Below are 16,375 nucleotides of genomic sequence, written 5' to 3'. Positions count from 1 at the left end.
AGAAATAGCACAGGAGAGCAGACCTGACCGCAGGCAGAGGGGTAGGCAGGCTGGCCCATGGCTGATGCCTCCATCCCAAAACCTGGGGAAGAAAAAGAAGCCACACCTTGCCCCAGTATCCTGCAGCTAGAGGAGCTCCTGAGGGCCGGGAGAGCCTCTTGTAGTAGAGTGGATGAAGTCTGGCCCAACCTTTTCATCGGAGATGCGTGAGTGGCTGCTGACAGGGTTGTAGGAGTCGGGCAAGACGTGGCAATCCTTGAAATCTTTACCTGAGGAGGTGGCTAGAGCAACAGAACTAGTTGCTTCTAACCTGCCCCAGGCCAGGAATTTTCTCCTGACTCCTAAGTTCCAGGAGCGATTTGGTGACGAGTTTCTAACACTAGGGGGAGCCCGAGCGTTTTTGGTTTTTGGTTTTTGGTTTTTTTTTTTTTTGGAGGGGTGTCGGGGGCGGGTCTGAGAGACTTCCTGGCTGGGGTCTTCAGGCACATCTTAAGACAACTAACCAGACAGTCTGTAAACCAACAACGTTTGGAATATAAAATGGTGTAGACATAGATCATACTTTCTGGTCCCAGCTTGCCACCAGTGGACACTGAATGGGTGGTGAAGCCTGACTTAGGATGACTCAGAAAAGGTGTCACTGCTAAATATTTGTAGATTGGTAGACGTGGTGACTAAGTGATCTAGATGATATTTATGAGTAGTAGGACACGAGGCACGAAGGGAGGGGCAGCTAGTTCTCAGGACTGAAGCAATCTCTTCCTTCTTTCCTTTGCTGGGGGCAGGCTGCCTGAGACAACAAAAGAGGTCAAAAATGTCCCTTGCAGCACCAACTATACCAACAGAACTCCCTGAGGCTGGGACGGAGAGCTTTGCAGACTCCGCTCAGTAATGATGGTTTCTAGCTCCGCCTTTACCCTTATGGTTTCACCCTTCCCAAAGCAGAGTCAAACAAGCCTCCTTCAGGACCCAGAGACTCAGCCCAAATCCAGCCCCCTTTCTGCCCTTCTCAGGGCCACGGCAAATAACCGATTTGAGCTGTGGAAGTTGGGGATCACCCATGTGCTGAATGCCGCCCACGGAGGACTCTACTGTCAGGGGGGTCCTGACTTCTACGGCAGCAGTGTGTGCTACCTGGGGATCCCAGCCCACGACCTCCCTGATTTCAATATCAGCCCCTACTTCTCCTCAGCAGCTGACTTCATCCACCGAGCCCTCACCGTACCTGGAGGTAGGACCCAAGATGCAATAGGTCTGGAGAGGCTGGAGCCCTTGTCTTGGGAAACAGCCGTGCCCCTTGGCTCTGTGACCCTGGACAAGCCAGTGTGTCTTTCTCTGGGTTTCTGTTTCCTCTGATGTTTTTATGATGAGGAATTTGGTAAGGCTCACGTTGCTTTGTAATAGCCAAAGCACTTTGACAGTTTTTTTTTTTCCTTCATCCATTCATCTGTCACCTGGTCATTATTCACCCCATGTCAAGGAAAGAACTCAGTTCTAAGAAGCCAGCCTTGACTAAGCCAGGGCATCTACTCTTGTAGGGCTTGCTAATCAAACAGTGATGTATTCTGAATGTTACTGCTATGAGAGAGCAGACATGAAGAGCTCCACAAACACTCAAGCCAGAGGACCGTGGTGTTGGGGATTTCCCTCCACAACAATTTCCTTGGGACACACGCAGAAAGGGCCAATGGCTTTGTGATTCCAGTGACACCCTCAGTAGTGGGGAGAGCTGGTAGAGGAAGCCATGTCTGAGATGAGACTGGCTGGATGAGTAAAGGCTAGTCAGGCCAAGATCAGGGGGAAGGGTCAGAGGTCATGGCAATGCCAAGGAACTGCAAGTCAGCCTGTGTTCCTAGGGCTGAGGGCTGAGGTAGGCTCTGGCTGAGGTAAGGTGCAGGACGATGAATGGCTAGGTCTCAAAGGGTTCTGTAAGTCATGCTGAGGGTTTGGACTGAAGACTTTAGCAAAACAGATGTGAGTACCCATTTGAAAGATCAGGACACTGAGGCCCATAAGAGATTGAGGAACTTGCCCCAGGCATGATACACCATGATACACCCAACACAGGTTCGGGAATGGACCTTGGGTGGGCTGGCTAGTAGAGAGGAGTCCTTCATCTGAGTGTCTTCCTCAGCTAAGGTGCTGGTGCACTGCGTGGTGGGTGTGAGCCGATCTGCCACACTGGTCCTGGCTTACCTCATGCTCCACCAGCAGCTGTCCTTGCAGCAGGCCATAATCACTGTGAGGGAGCGCCGATGGATCTTCCCCAATCGTGGCTTCCTCCGACAGCTCTGCCAGCTGGACCAGCAACTTCGGGGTGCAGGTCAGAGCTAAGGAGCCAGGTAAGGCAGGTCAAGGAAGCAAAGCTGAGTGTGGTTGGGAGCAAGATGTCAGTTGAGGGCCTGGACAGGGGACCTGAGATGAAACTGATTAGCAGGGCTGTGTGTGCCTGAAGTAGCAAGGTGCTGGTCTCCCCTTGTCCATCCAAGATTTCACCCGAGCCAGGCAGGCAAGCTTCCCACCTGGATTCATTAGATCTCCAGAGAATCGAGAGAGATAGAAGAGCTCAGCAGATACGGCGCTTGCCACACAAGTATGGGAGCCTGAGTCTGAATCTCCAAGCTCGAATACAGCTGGACCTGTAGTGGGATGAGAGGGAGACACAGAAGAGTCCCTGGGAGTTAGTGGACCTGACATATGAAATGGAAGACAAAAAAACAAGATAACCTATTTCAAACATGGTATAAGGCAAAGACATACACACACACAGATGTGGGGGTAGGGTGGATAAAAGAGAAAGACGAGGAAGGAAAAGTTAGTGGAAGTCTTATGTGATATATGCACATTTTATATATATATATATATATGTATGTATATGATATACTATATATGATATCTAATATATCATGTATACCATATACTAGATAGATAGATAGATGGTATGTATATGTTGATATATATATTATATGTGATATATGATATATAATTATATATATAGTGTGTATATGTATATGTATATGTATATGTATATGTATATGTATACTTGCTTTTGAGTGCTGCCCAGTATCTCCTGAGAGCCTATAGGACTTACCAAATTCCCAGAGAGCACAGAACCAGGCTGCATTGTCGCACACTTCCTATGAAATGTGCTGGTGTTAGTGACCAAGGATGTGTTCCCCATGTAGATGGCACATTCACAGCCTGCTCTCCCCCGCCCCCAGACAGGAATGAGACACGTGACAGAGCAGCAGATTTTACAGCATGCCCTGTCATGCTGCTCCCTTAGCCTGGGATATCAGACACCCTGACTTCTGACCTCAGTGTCTTGCCCATCAGACAGCTGCTTTGGGGGAAGTGGGTTGAGCAGGGCTGCAACATTGCACAATTTGTCATGATATCCACAGAATCGTCCGTGTCATGAGGGCCCTCAGAGATTTGCAGTACACAGGCTGTGCAACTGTACCCAGCAACCCCATGGCTGAGGCCCTGAAGTGAGGGGGCTGTGAAGTGGGGTTATCTCTCTCCATAAGCCAGGGATAGCAAGCCAACCCTCACAGTTTCTCCTTGTACGTGTACCCATTCAGCCTGGCAGAGAACGGAGAGGTGACAGATACAGGGTTAGGTAACAGCCCTTGCTCCTGTCCTAAAGTGCCAGCCAGCCTAGGCCTTCATTTACCTGCCTGTAGTGTGAAGGTTCTCTCTCCTCCAGAGCCAGTCCTTCCGCTCTGCCGCCAGGCTCTGCCAGTTTGCTACTCTTGCCCTGGCCCTGATGGCAGCCTTAGCCCAAGTGGACGCCCAGAAGATGAAAAGGGCCCAGCGTGGCGCTCACCGTCGAACCCGCCACTCCAACAGCCTCCTCCAGCATTCCACGTGCCCTCTCAGCCACTGTCTTCAGTTTCCACAGGTGGGAGTGGGCTGTCTGTCAACTAGTCTTTGAGGCTCTTGTGACAGGGTCCCCAAGTCCTCTGATAGGGTCAGGGAGAATGGTTCTCAGTGTTCTCCCCGGCTCTCCCTGAGGCTCAAGGAGTTCAGTGGACATAAGGCTGAGGGTGTGTGTGTGTGTGTATCTGGTAGTGCTAGAGAGCATTATTGTATGGGTATATGATTAGAGCATCTGGATTAAAAAGGATACTTTTTAATCTCAAATCCAGTGGCCTCTCACTAGGCAGACCCCTGGGGCACCTGTCTTTGAGGGAGAGACAGAGGGCAGTGGAGGGAGAGCTGCTCCTGGATAAAAGCCACTGAGTGCACAGACCTGCTCCATAGTCCCTTGACAGCTGTGTCTGTCTATGCTCTGTCTGTCTGTCTGTCTGTCTGTGCCTGACCGGAACCTGCCAGATGGTGAGCTTGCACTTCTCACCCTGAAATAGAGGCTCCTAGACCTATGCTCTGATGTCCTTCTAGTATGTGCTTTGACATAGTCTCATCTGTGTCTTCCAGCATAGATCCCATCAGCTCTTTATCTCTGCCCTAGTTTTGAGTAACCTCTGAAAGCCAAGGGATTTGGGGGTTGGGAGGTATTTGGGGCAAGCTGGAATGGTACTCAGGGTCTCAACCACACTAGATAAGTGCACTACCATTGAACACCACCACCCAGTCCTAGAGAGGTGGTTTTCTGTTTTGTTGTATTGTGTTTTAGACAAAGTCTTACTGTGACTGTCTAAAACATCTGGCTGGCCTAGAACTCACTATGTAGACCAGGCTGGCCTTGAACTCAGAGGTCTGCCTGTCTCTGCCCCTGCCTCTGCCTCCTGAGTGATGAGATTAAAGGTGTACGCCACCATTCAGGCTCTAAGGGGAATTTTTAAGGTGGTTTGCTTGCTTTTCCTTTTCCCCACCCAGCTACCCAAATACACTCATCCCACACACCGCAGGCAACCCTCTGAGCTTCCTGTATCCTGAACATTAAGGATACATGTACAAGGAGAAAGGGTGAGGATAGGTTTGGGCCTCAGCCATGGGGTTGCTGGGTACAGTTGCACAGCCTGGGTTTAAGGAGGAAGTACCTGGCTGAGCCTAGGGCTGACCAGGCCATGGGACCAATGGACAAGTTGGGAGTGGCAAGGAAAGGCAAAAGGGAGACGACAGCATGCTTTATAATTAAACTCAAATAAAAAAATAGAAACAGCATCAGGTGTGCGGAGCCAGGCGGCTAGAATCCAGCGGCACAAGCTGTGGGTCGGAGAAGACTACAGCCCGGTCAGGATCTCCCCACAGGTGGGTGAACGACCCTAAGCAGAGACCCCTGAGAATACTGGGTACTGGGGCCCAGGGCATCTATGCCTGCTTGTGTGGGCAACTGTGAGGACTGGGTTGGGGGACTCCAAATGGGTCAGAGGTAGAGGCACAGAACCCTGCCTCTCGCCACCGTGTGACCTTGGGCAAACTGCTTTTATCTCTCTGAGGCTTGATTTTTCTCATCTGGAAAGTGGGGATGTTGATACTGCCTGCTTCGTGAGAGAACAGGGTGGACTCAGCGTGAAGACACGAGTCCTGGGCTCTGTCTGGTCTGTAACGTACTTCCTCAAGCTGGGAATATAATTACGAAACACAGAGATCCAGGTGAAAACTCCACAGGCCATAGCAATCTACCCTCTATAGGTCTTGGCTGAGCCCCGAAAGGATGAGACTGATTGGAGCAATGTCCATAACGTGATGCCTCATTTATGTGGCACCTGCCCTGATGCAGGGCCTCTGGGAGGTGCATCTCACTTATGATGTCATGAGAGTCTCCCAGCAGCTCCTGGTGAAGACTCAGGCTCACAGACTCCCACACAGGTCTGTCTCCCTCCAGGGATGCAGGCTGGGCAGAGACCACTGCAGTCTGCCCTTGGCATTTACCTGCCAAAGTCTCTTTCCCAGACACCTCGATGTCCTTCTGTGAGAACGCTAGCCCCACTTGGTCTGTGCTCCCTAAGAGAAGAGGGGAGACAGAGAGGGAACAGCAGAGGAGACCAGGAGAAATGTGTTCTGAGGTTACAGCTAAAGAGGTAGGTGGCAAACAGCTGCCACGTCCCAGGCTGCTGAGCAAGGCCCGAGGTATGCAGGGTGGTATTCTAGAAGGCTATCCTGGGACAAACTGAAAGACAGACAACAGAGAGCAAGCTAGAGATGCTACTAGTGCCAACAAAAGGTAAGTATGTGTAGCTCTGTATACAGAGGCAGTGTGGGCAAGAAAGCCACTGTTGACAGAAGCAACTTCTCTGCTGAAGTTTCAGGGAAGTAGAAGCCAGGTAGCACTAGAGAGCCACGGGAGGACTATCATGAATGTGAACAGGGGCCTGATCCTACAAGACATTCAGCCATGGCTCCTTCTGACATAGCTGGGCCCTCCCTACACCAGGGGGTAGCAGAATCCCTGGGCTTTCTTTTGGGGGGGGTGCCTAAAGCTTAAGGAATGGCTCACTGAGTGAGCTGCTGGGCCTGGCTCTGATAGGTGAAAGGAACCCTCAGTGGACCAGAGCAGATAGCTGGGCTACATATAGCCCTAAGTAGGACCTGACCAGGAAACCCTAAGTCTAAGAAAAATCTTTCCTACAGGTCTGAGTTAGACCAGGGAAGTTAAGGACATCCCCTAATCCCCACCACCGAGCTCCTGGGACACAGTTGGGCTGCCTAGCAGCCACTGGCCACTAGAGGGCAGACTTACCCCATGCCAAATTGAGCAGGCCTGTGAGGGGCCTACGGTTTCCCGAAATCCCTGTCTAGTTCCACTCATAGCTGGAGGAGTCTAGCTGGTGGCCTCAGGCCAGAGTGGCTATTGGACTTCCCTGGATTCAGAGATCCTCCACCCTAATATTCCTTTCCCTGGTGTTACTTCATATAGCGTCATTCCCTTCTCTTGCAGCCAGCAGAATACCAGAGAGCAGAGAAAAGAAACTAAGGCCCAGATAGGAATGAAAACTTGCCTAGGTCCCAGGATATATCCTTGTCAAATTTTAAGGGGAGTCTGTTCCCTAGGCATCTCTTCAGGTGGTCCCCATCTTCAGGACAAGTGTTTTCAATAGCAGAGACACCAGGGAGAGATGTTAGGCCACTGCTCCTGTCCCCGCAGCTCAGGTCTGTCTTCATCTTGCCCCACATCCCCATTGGCTCACATGCATGGACCTGGAATTCTAGGCGCATAACAGCATTTGTGTTCTGGATGGAACCTGCTTTAGGACTGTTCCACTCAGCCTGCCCCTGCACCTAGTCCCCCATTCCTGGCCCCAGACCATGCCCTAGGTAGGTGGCAGGCCACTCAGCCTGCCAGAGAGGTCACAGAGGGGGATGAGGGAGAAAGGCCGGCCCTCTCTTCCACCCAGCTCATCATCCACTGGCTGGGTGAGTGTGGCCAAGCCAGTGGCCTCCTGGGTGCCCATCTCTTTTTCTGGTTTTGGCAGTGCCTGCCAGAGGGAAAAGGCATTCTACCCAGTCTGTACCTACTCGAGTTACTCTTTGAGGGGACCAGGGGTAGTTGACCAAGGTAGGTTCCCCTTCCCTCTAAGGTACCAGGCTCAGGTTCTGGTGCCTCTGACACCTCAGCTCTGCAAGGGCCCAGATGGACTAAGCCAGATGACTCCAGACATAACCCACTCCTTCCGGGTGAGGCCTGTACAGGTGTACTGGCCTGAACCACAAGGGTAAGGAGGAAAAAAGCCCGGGGCCTGTAAGTGGATGTGTAGCTCATCCCTGACAGCTCCCTAGAGGAGACACATCAGTTGGTGACCACCCTCTGGCAACTGGAAGGCTTGGGGAATGAACTGAAGGCACACACTGGATATCAAGCTCAGGGTAGTCTTTAGCCATTTGTCATTTGTCATTGGTGTCAGTGTGAAACATGGAACACAGCACAAGGGATACAGCCTGCTTATGAGCGACACCAGCTCACTTGGTGTGAACAAGCTGACTAATGCCCACTTGTGGCTGGACTGTAACCCTGGACAGTGCTTTGACCTCCTCTAGCATCAGCCTTAGAAACAGCCAGGGTGGGAGCTACAGATGAGCTGCCTGGCTTTGGAGGGACATCCTAGGTCCTCTCCAAGAGCCTCCGCCAGCTGGGGTTTCCAGTGACTAAAGGGGTACGGTCTGCACAGATTAGCCCTACAGAGATTCCCCACGGTCCCTAAGACCAACATTTCTAACATCCGTTGCCTCAGGAAAGGTACGCTTAGCGCCATGGAATTGACAAGAGAGTTCTAGTTCTCCTTGTTCCCAGGGAAAAGGTTCTAGGTTCCAGGCCAGCTGAGCCGGGTAATAGCCTCATTCAGCATAGCTGAGGCTGGCCCCCACAGCATCCCACTGGCTCCTGGTACTGCAACACAGGTCTCCCTGTCCACTGGACCCACGCTTGGGGAGCCTGTTCCAGCTACTGTCCTGTTTACTCTGTTCCCAGAATGGACTCGCTACAGAAGCAGGAACTTCGGAGGCCAAAGATTCATGGGGCAGTCCAGGTGTCCCCCTACCAGCCACCCACACTGGCCTCTCTGCAGCGATTGCTGTGGGTCCGTCGGACTGCCACACTGACCCACATCAATGAGGTCTGGCCCAACCTTTTCTTGGGAGATGCGTAAGTAAGACCCATGTAGGGGTTTAGGGTGGCTGATGGGTGGGAGTACCAGGATAAGCCTCCTCCAGATGGCCCACAGTGCTTCTCACCGCTGCCTGCATTTGCCTTTCTCATGTTTGTTTGGAAACATACAGTTTCATCTTTCAGGCCATGGAATAGAGAATTCCTTGTATCCTAGAAGTGACCTGTTTTAGTGGATAAACCACACTTCAAGAGACAAAGCTCTCTCTCTTCTCTTCTTTTCTTTTGTACCCCTGGTTGGCTCGAATTCCCTATGTAGCTGAGGATACCTTGAGTTTCTGATCCTCCAGCCTTCACCTCCAAAGAGCTGGTTTTACAAGTGTGCATTGCCACCATGCCTGTTTTATGCTGGTGATCACACCCAGGGCTTTGCACGTACTAGGCAGGCGCTCTGCAAATTGAGCTGTGAACCTAGCCTACCTGAAACCATCATCGTCCTCATTGACTCAGTCCCACTGGATGTCCTGGAACTCACTAGGTAGAATAGGCTGGCCTCAAACTCATAAAGATCCTCCTGCTTCTGCCTTCTAAGTGTATGCTACCATGCATCTCTCATTTCTATTGGTGTATATTCATTGTATATTGGGATGGGTTTAGCAGATTTTTCAAGCTTTACTGTGTATTTGATCTTATTCACCTCCCTATTCTCTCCCCCATTTTCTTTCTTTCTTTTTTTTTTAAGATTTATTTGTTTATTATATGTAAGTACACTGTAGCTGTCTTCAGACACCTCAGAAGAGGGCATCAGATCTCATTACAGATGGTTGTGAGCCACCATGTGGTTGCTGGGCTTTGAACTCAGGACCTTTGGAAGAGCAGTCAGTGCTCTTAAATGCTGAGCCATCTCTCCAGCGCCCCCCCCCCCAATTTCTTTTAAATTTGAGACTGGGTCTCACTGCAGCTAACTTGTAATTGTCTAGGAAGACTAGGTTAGCCTTGACCTTACAGAGACCCACCTTCCTCTGCCTGCAGAGCTAGAATTCAAGTCGTGTACTGCTGTGCCCACCCCCACCCCCCCACATGCCCTCCTTTTTTCTCTTTCTCACTCACTAGTTTGGTTCCTTCCACCAGATAATCTTGCTTCAGCTTTAGTGTCATATGTATGTAGTACATATGTGATTTTATGTAGCTATATAGCTATATAAAACCTAGGAGCTACTCAGATTAGCAAATGCATGCTATGTTCTGGGTCTGTGCTATTTCATTTGATATGACCACCATTTGCACCCAATTCAAAAGCAGCATTTATTTTTCTTTCTAGTTTTGCCTTAAATACTTCAGATATGCCTTTTGCCAGCCTTCTAAAGTTAGAGCAAAAAATATTTAAAATTTACCTTGTGGTTAAGGCAATGGCTCAGCAGTTAAGAGCACTGACTGCTCTCGCAAAGGGTCTGGGTTTGGGTCCCAGCACCTGCACGGCAGCTCACAACTGCCTGCAACTGCAGTTCCAGGGAATCTGATGCCTTCTGGCTTCCACAGGCTCCTGCATGCACATGGTGGACACATATACACATACATTTAAAAAAATATTTTGGACCCTGGAAAGATGGCTCAGTGGTTAAGAGCACTGGGTGCCAGCTGTCGAGATGGCTCAGCGAGTAAGGGCTCTTCCAAAGGTCCTGAGTTCAAATCCCAGCCACCACATGGTGGCTCACAACTATCTGTAATGAGATTAGATGCCCTTTTCTGGTGTGTCTGAAGACAGCTACAGTGTACTCACATTAGATATCTAGATAGATAGATAGATAGATAGATAGATGATAGATAGATAGATAGATAGATGATAGATAGATAGATAGATAGATGATAGATAGATAGATAGATAGATAGATAGATAGATAGATAGATAGATAGATAGATAGATAGATAGATTTTTTTTAAAAAATCTTTTGGGGCTGGGGATGTGGCTAAGCTTGTAAAGCATTTGCCTAGCAAGCACAGATCCACGTGTTCAGTCCCCAGCATGGCATAAGGACTGAGGATGATGGTACACAGCTGTCAAAGGCGGATCTGGGCGTGGTGTCCGCAGCTGCATTGGGAGTTCTAGGCCAGCACATGCTCCATGAGATCCTGCCTCAAAACAAAACCAAAACCAAAACTTTTTCTTTGTGTGTGTAAAATAAACGCATATGTTTTTGTGTGTGAACACAGGTGAATATGTGCCACAGGGCACGTGTGGCGGGCACGGAGCACATCCGCTGCCTCACTGTCCACAGCTGGACATGCCAGACTAGATGGCCCATCAGCTACCGGGAATGTTCCTGTCTCTGCCACCAATCTCATTGCAGGAGCAGTGGCAGATTACAGGTGCTCACTACTGCATCTGGTGTTTATGTGGATGCTAAGAATCTGAGCTCAGGTCTCCACACTTGTGTGGCAAATAGCCTATCTGTGTGTACTTCGTGGACAGCATCAGTTGCTTAAAATTGTGCAACACAATGTACTATGTAGCTGCAGCTCAATTTTAGTATTGTATAATCTACTGTGTGATGGTATCATGAATAGTCCATTAGCACGGATCCCATTTTTAACTACTATCACGATCCTAGGAGTGGTTAGTACAGGTATGCTGGGAAAATATATAAAGTTTCCAAGGTTTCTCTGATAGGGGCAGGAGAGATGGCTCGGAGATTTAGAGCACTGGCTGTTCTTTCAGAGGACCTGGATTCCATTCCCAGCACCCACACAGCAGCTCACAACTGTCTGTAACTCCAATTCTAGAGGATCCTGTACACTTACACAGACATACATGCAAACAAAATACCACTGAACATAAACATATTCTAATTTTTTAAAGAAAATATAGACTAAATATATAGAAAAAACTAATTTTTTTCTTTGTATTTAAAATTCATTGGGCTAGGGAGATGGCTCAACAACTGAGAGCCCTGGCTGCTCCTCCAGAGGTCCAAAGTTCAATTCCCAGCACTCACATAGCCACTCACAACCATCTATAACTGCTCCCATGGGGTCCAAAGCCATCTTCTGGTGTGCAGATATACACGCAGACAAAACACCCATCTATATACATGAATGAACTTAATCAGAATTAAATTAAAGCATAGATTAATATCTAGCTAACAGTAGTTCTCTTTTTTCACAGAGATAAAAATCCTTGTAGACTTTTAAAAAGTGCACGTGTGCTTTTTCACAATGCTATTTTTGGTAAAACTGCCATCGCTTTGCAATACTGCTTTTGAGACGTGCTTTATATAGAAAGCTTTTAAAATTAATCACACTACATATTTAAAAAGTCCTATAACATTCTGTTTTATATCCTGTATCTTCACAGGTTCTCGATAAAACATAAACATCCTCCCCTGTTTACCTGCATTTACCACATTGTAGTGATTTGTGGCATTTCATAATTTAGATGCACAGGAACTTGTTTTGCCTGAGGGGTTTGTTCCGTGTTCCCCTGTGGATATCAAACTGAAACCGGTGCCAAAAGCTCATAATATATGCTGCGGCTTCCCCTACTAATGTATACCTTTGAAAAGTTTAATTTGTAAGTTAGATTAAGTAACACTAATAATAACAAAATGGAGTAATTACTATATTAAGTGAGGGCTAATTGAACACAGGCCTTCCCGTGATACCATGTTAGTCTCATAACTGCGATAGCCAGTAATTAACAGGTAAAGTAGCATATGGTGTGTGTATCCACTGGCCAAAAGGCTTGTCCTTGTTCTAGTGTGCTTTCTGTCACTGTGAAAAACATCGACAACAAAACCAACTTGGGTGGAAGATTTTATTGGATTACAGTTAGAGTTGATCATCAGGAGAAGCCAAGGCAGGAGCTTGAAGCAGGAACCATGAGGGAATGCACCCTCCTAACTTGCCTCCGCCGGCTTGCGTAGCTACTGTTCTCATACAGTGCAGGCCCACCTGCTAGGAATGACACTAACCACCCTGGGCTGCATCCTCCTACGTCAACTAAAAAATACCCCGGAAACATGTCCATAGCCAGCCCAGTGGTAGCAACTTCTCAGTTAAGGTTTCATCTACATAGACCTGTAAAGTTGATTATTACTGCTAGCTAAGACAGCCTTGGGTACATCATAGCAGGACAGTACAAAATTTAAATTCTATTAGTTTACCTATAGAACTTAGATTTTTTTTTTTAATTGAAGTCATAGTTGGGAGTAAATGAAACTGTAAAAAGTAAAACCATAGATAAAAAAGGATTACTGTACTATACTTAAGGGTTTTTTTCTGTCAAAAAATGTTTTTTTCTGCCAGGCAGTGGTGGTGCATGCCTTTATTCCCAGCACTTGGGAGGCAGAAGCAGGTAGATTTCTGAGTTCAAGGCCAGCCTGGTCTACAGAGTGAGCTCCAGGACAGCCAGAGCTACACAGAGAAACCCTGTCTCAAAAACAAACAACCAAACAAACCAAAAAAGAAAAAAAGAAAAATGTTTCTTTCTCTAATATTTTGGTTTTCAATATTATTAAATTTGGCTTATATAATGTCTGTCAGCACATTTAAAATTCTTCCCTTTAATCTGTTCCTAGAAAAAAGTGTTTATATAAAGCATAGACGCTTTTCTAAGGTTTTTGATGCATGTAGCTAAACTTCTATCCAGGAAGTCCCCCCCCCCACCAGGGGGGGGGAGGTTCAGAGCAGTGGCTCTCCAACTGTGGATCACGACCCGTTTGACAAACCTCAATCTCCAAAAACATTCACATTGCAGTTCACAGCAGTAGAAAAATTACAGTTATGAAGTCGCAGTGAAAATAATTCTATGGTTGGGGAGGGTCACCATAATATGAGGAACTGTATTAAAGGGTCGTGGTGTCTGGAAGGCTGAGAAGCACTGCTCTGGAGGATCGCTTTTATCACCAGGGCAGTTCACTGTTTCGTCTTGACACTTGCAGGAGAACAGAGGGTGAGGGGTAAGTTCCAATGCAGTGAGATCCACCCCCCCACACACACTACCCTAACTTGCCACGTGCCCTTCCCTCAGGTATGCTGCCAGAGACAAGGGTCGTCTAATCCAGCTGGGCATTACCCATGTTGTGAATGTGGCTGCGGGCAAGTTCCAGGTGGACACAGGTGCCAAGTTCTACCGTGGAACACCTCTGGAGTACTATGGCATTGAGGCTGATGACAACCCCTTCTTTGACCTCAGCGTCCACTTTCTGCCTGTTGCTCGTTACATCAGAGATGCCCTCAATATTCCCCGAAGTAAGCTGCTGCGGAAGGGGTTGGGTTGGGGTCAGGGCGGGATGAGGAACTATTTCTCCAGGAGTCTTGATGGGTAGGGAGCCCACGGCACCAACTCCATCAGAGGCCCTCCCACTTTAAGGACCAGATGGCTATTACCAGTCAATGATTGGTACATTATGGAAACCAGTGATTTCAGATATAACTAAGATTCAGCATGGGGGTTGGCGAGATGGCTCAGTTAGGCATGAGGATGGCATGTGCAGGCATGAGGATCTGGGTTCAATCCCTGGAACCCACATGGAAAAGGCAGGCATAGTAATGAGTGACTGAAACTGATGCAAATAGGGAATCTGAGGCTCACTGTCAGGGCAGTGACTCACAGTATGTCCAGGCCAGTGAGAGACCCCAGCTCAAAAAATGAAAAGTGGACAGAGCCTGAGGAGAAACACCCAGAGCTGACTTCTGGCCTTCATATATGCATGTGCACACACGCATGCACACCTGTACTCTCATGTGTACCACCACACCACCACCACCACCACCACCACACACACACACACACACACACACACACACACACACACACCACATGCTCACACCATCCACTGTGATCACTGGGATAACCATACCCTTTAGAAAGAAGCCAGACACTATGCAGAAATCACAAGACCTTGCAAAGACTCTTGGGTAAGCACCCCGGAGAGGAGACATAAGTGAAAGGCTTTATGGGCAAGAGGGAGCAAGCAGGACCCAGGGGAAAGAAAGAGGATATTCCCTGTGATGTAAATCCAAGGGGTTTCAGAAGTTTGGTGACCCTCACCTAGAGTTGCAATGGCTATCAGAGAAAGCCCCTCTGGAGCAGAGAAGGGGTCCAGCTGCTCACTTTACCCTTATACTAAGTTGTCGTGTGACCTTGAGCTTCCATTGCCCTATCTGACAGTGAAGACAGTATCAGTTTTCCAGTGTTGAGATAGGTGGATGGAAGGGATGACCAGAGATGTCCCTTCTTCCCAAAGGTGAGATGGGTACAAGTGGCCAACGCTAGCTTGGGTCTTCCTACAGGCCGAGTGCTGGTCCACTGCGCTATGGGGGTGAGTCGCTCTGCCACAATTGTCTTGGCCTTCCTCATGATCTTCGAGAACATGACACTGGTAGATGCCATCCAGACGGTGCAGGCCCACCGAGATATCTGTCCCAACTCAGGCTTCCTCCGACAGCTCCAGGTTCTGGACAACAGGCTGAGGCGGGAAACAGGAAGACTCTGAATTAGGGAGCACCTGAGGCCCTGACCCCTCCATCCAGCGTGGCCTAACCTGACCTACCTGGCCCTGGGAATGGTAGCCTCTGCTGTTTCCAGAGATCCTGAGATGGCACCAGCAAGTCAGGGCTCCGCTGAGGCAGAGGCAGGGTGGGCTGGGTGGCACCCCTCAGCAAGTGGAGTCCCCTGACACAGTACAGAAACTCTTTATACAGAAGAAATTTCAGACTGTCTCTATAATAAAAGGTTCATCATAATAAAGCTGGTTTGTATGACAGTGACTTTATTCTCACGAAGGCCACAAGCCTCAGGATGGCTTGCCAGCTCTGACTCAGTAGCCTGGAGGAGGAGGGAGCCTGCCGACAGAGCGAGGCCAACTGAGGACAGTGAGTAGGTGGGGATCAGTTAGAAATAATGTTCTGGGTTCAAAAGAAGGTTTGGTGCAGGGCTGCGGACCAGGCAACTAATTCCTCATCTTGTGTTTGTCACACCCTCACCCAAGGCTGAGGTTGTCTGTTTTTGTTTGTTTGTTTTGTTTTTTTAAAGTTCCAAGTGTCATATCCTCTCTGGACCACAATCAAAACTCAAAATTAGAGTGCAAGCCCTGGCAACCTGAGCTCATCTTTTGCCTTCTAAAGATGAAGAGAAAGAATGGAGGCCAGGAGTGCGGAATGACTTCCACACTCGTGCCAGGGCACATACACACACGCTAATTCATCATGCCTGTGCACAGTAGTAATAAATAAAATCAAGCTTATTTTTAAAAGTAAATTGATGCCAAGTGAGAGATAGCTGGACAGGTTAAAGGTATATGCTGCCAAACCCAGTGACCTGAGTTCAATCCCTGAGACCCATCCAAATTCCACAAATTATCCTCTCACCCCCGTACGCTTACTGTGACATGAATGCATCACCCCAAAGAATCCATAAATGAGTAATAGCAAAAAAGAACAGTCTCAAACAGTAATTTAAAAACTGAGTGTTGGTGCTGGGGGTATAGGGCAGGGATGGAGCACTGGGATGGAGCACTGGCCTAGTGTATGTAAACCTCCGGGTGTGATCCATGGCACTGTAAACAACACAACAGCAAGGCACAGCAGCTTATACCTGTAAACCTAGCATTGGGGCTGGAGAGCTGAGCAGATTCAAGGCAAGCCTAGACATAGTAAATTCCAGGCCAGGGGCTGGGGAAGTCCTCAGTTGGTAGAGTGTTTCCCTAGTGCACATAGGGCTCTAGGCTTGATCCCCAGTGTCTTAGGGTTTCTCTTGCCGTGAAGAGACACCATGACCATGGCCACTCTTACACAGAAAAACATTCATTTGGGGCTGGCTTTCGGATTAAGCAGTTATATCCACTACCATCATGGTGAAAAGCACGG

The 16,375-nt window shown here is 48.5% G+C and overlaps 1 protein-coding gene across 7 annotated transcripts; it reads left to right on the top strand.

Annotated features, from left to right (window-relative positions):
• On the top strand, positions 1-15,257 carry Dusp13 (dual specificity phosphatase 13). 7 transcript variants are annotated; one of them, NM_001007268.1, is made up of 8 exons: positions 30-206; positions 1,014-1,231; positions 2,135-2,342; positions 3,710-3,904; positions 5,123-5,217; positions 8,375-8,548; positions 13,536-13,756; positions 14,801-15,257. In NM_001007268.1, the coding sequence occupies exons 1-3, from the start codon at positions 58-60 to the stop codon at positions 2,332-2,334; spliced, it is 567 nt and encodes a 188-aa protein (NP_001007269.1). In that variant the 5' UTR covers positions 30-57; the 3' UTR covers positions 2,335-2,342; positions 3,710-3,904; positions 5,123-5,217; positions 8,375-8,548; positions 13,536-13,756; positions 14,801-15,257. The 7 variants fall into 7 exon arrangements, with proteins under 7 accessions (XP_017171528.1, NP_001007269.1, NP_038877.2 ...); XM_017316039.2 differs by lacking the exons at positions 3,710-3,904; positions 5,123-5,217; positions 13,536-13,756; positions 14,801-15,257 and having other exon boundaries at positions 1-206; positions 8,375-8,456; NM_013849.3 differs by lacking the exons at positions 30-206; positions 1,014-1,231; positions 2,135-2,342; positions 3,710-3,904; positions 5,123-5,217 and adding an exon at positions 5,773-5,990.
• The last annotated feature ends 1,118 nt before the right edge of the window (positions 15,258-16,375 follow it).

The sequence above is a fragment of the Mus musculus genome, chromosome 14 (assembly GCF_000001635.26).
Source record: "Mus musculus strain C57BL/6J chromosome 14, GRCm38.p6 C57BL/6J".
In the NCBI taxonomy this organism is placed as follows: Eukaryota; Metazoa; Chordata; class Mammalia; order Rodentia; family Muridae; genus Mus; species Mus musculus.
This window is presented reverse-complemented; position numbering and strand designations above follow the sequence as displayed.

What these genes read in the sequence shown, in the direction of transcription:
- Dusp13 (NM_001374075.1), top strand. Translation starts at nt 7,270, where the DNA reads ATGAGGGAGAAAGGCCGGCCCTCTCTTCCACCCAGCTCATCATCCACT. An exon ending in AACCTTTTCTTGGGAGATGC is followed by an intron (nt 8,549 to 13,535) that starts GTAAGTAAGACC and finishes CCCTTCCCTCAG; the next exon opens with GTATGCTGCCAGAGACAAGG. An exon ending in TGCCCTCAATATTCCCCGAA is followed by an intron (nt 13,757 to 14,800) that starts GTAAGCTGCTGC and finishes GTCTTCCTACAG; the next exon opens with GCCGAGTGCTGGTCCACTGC.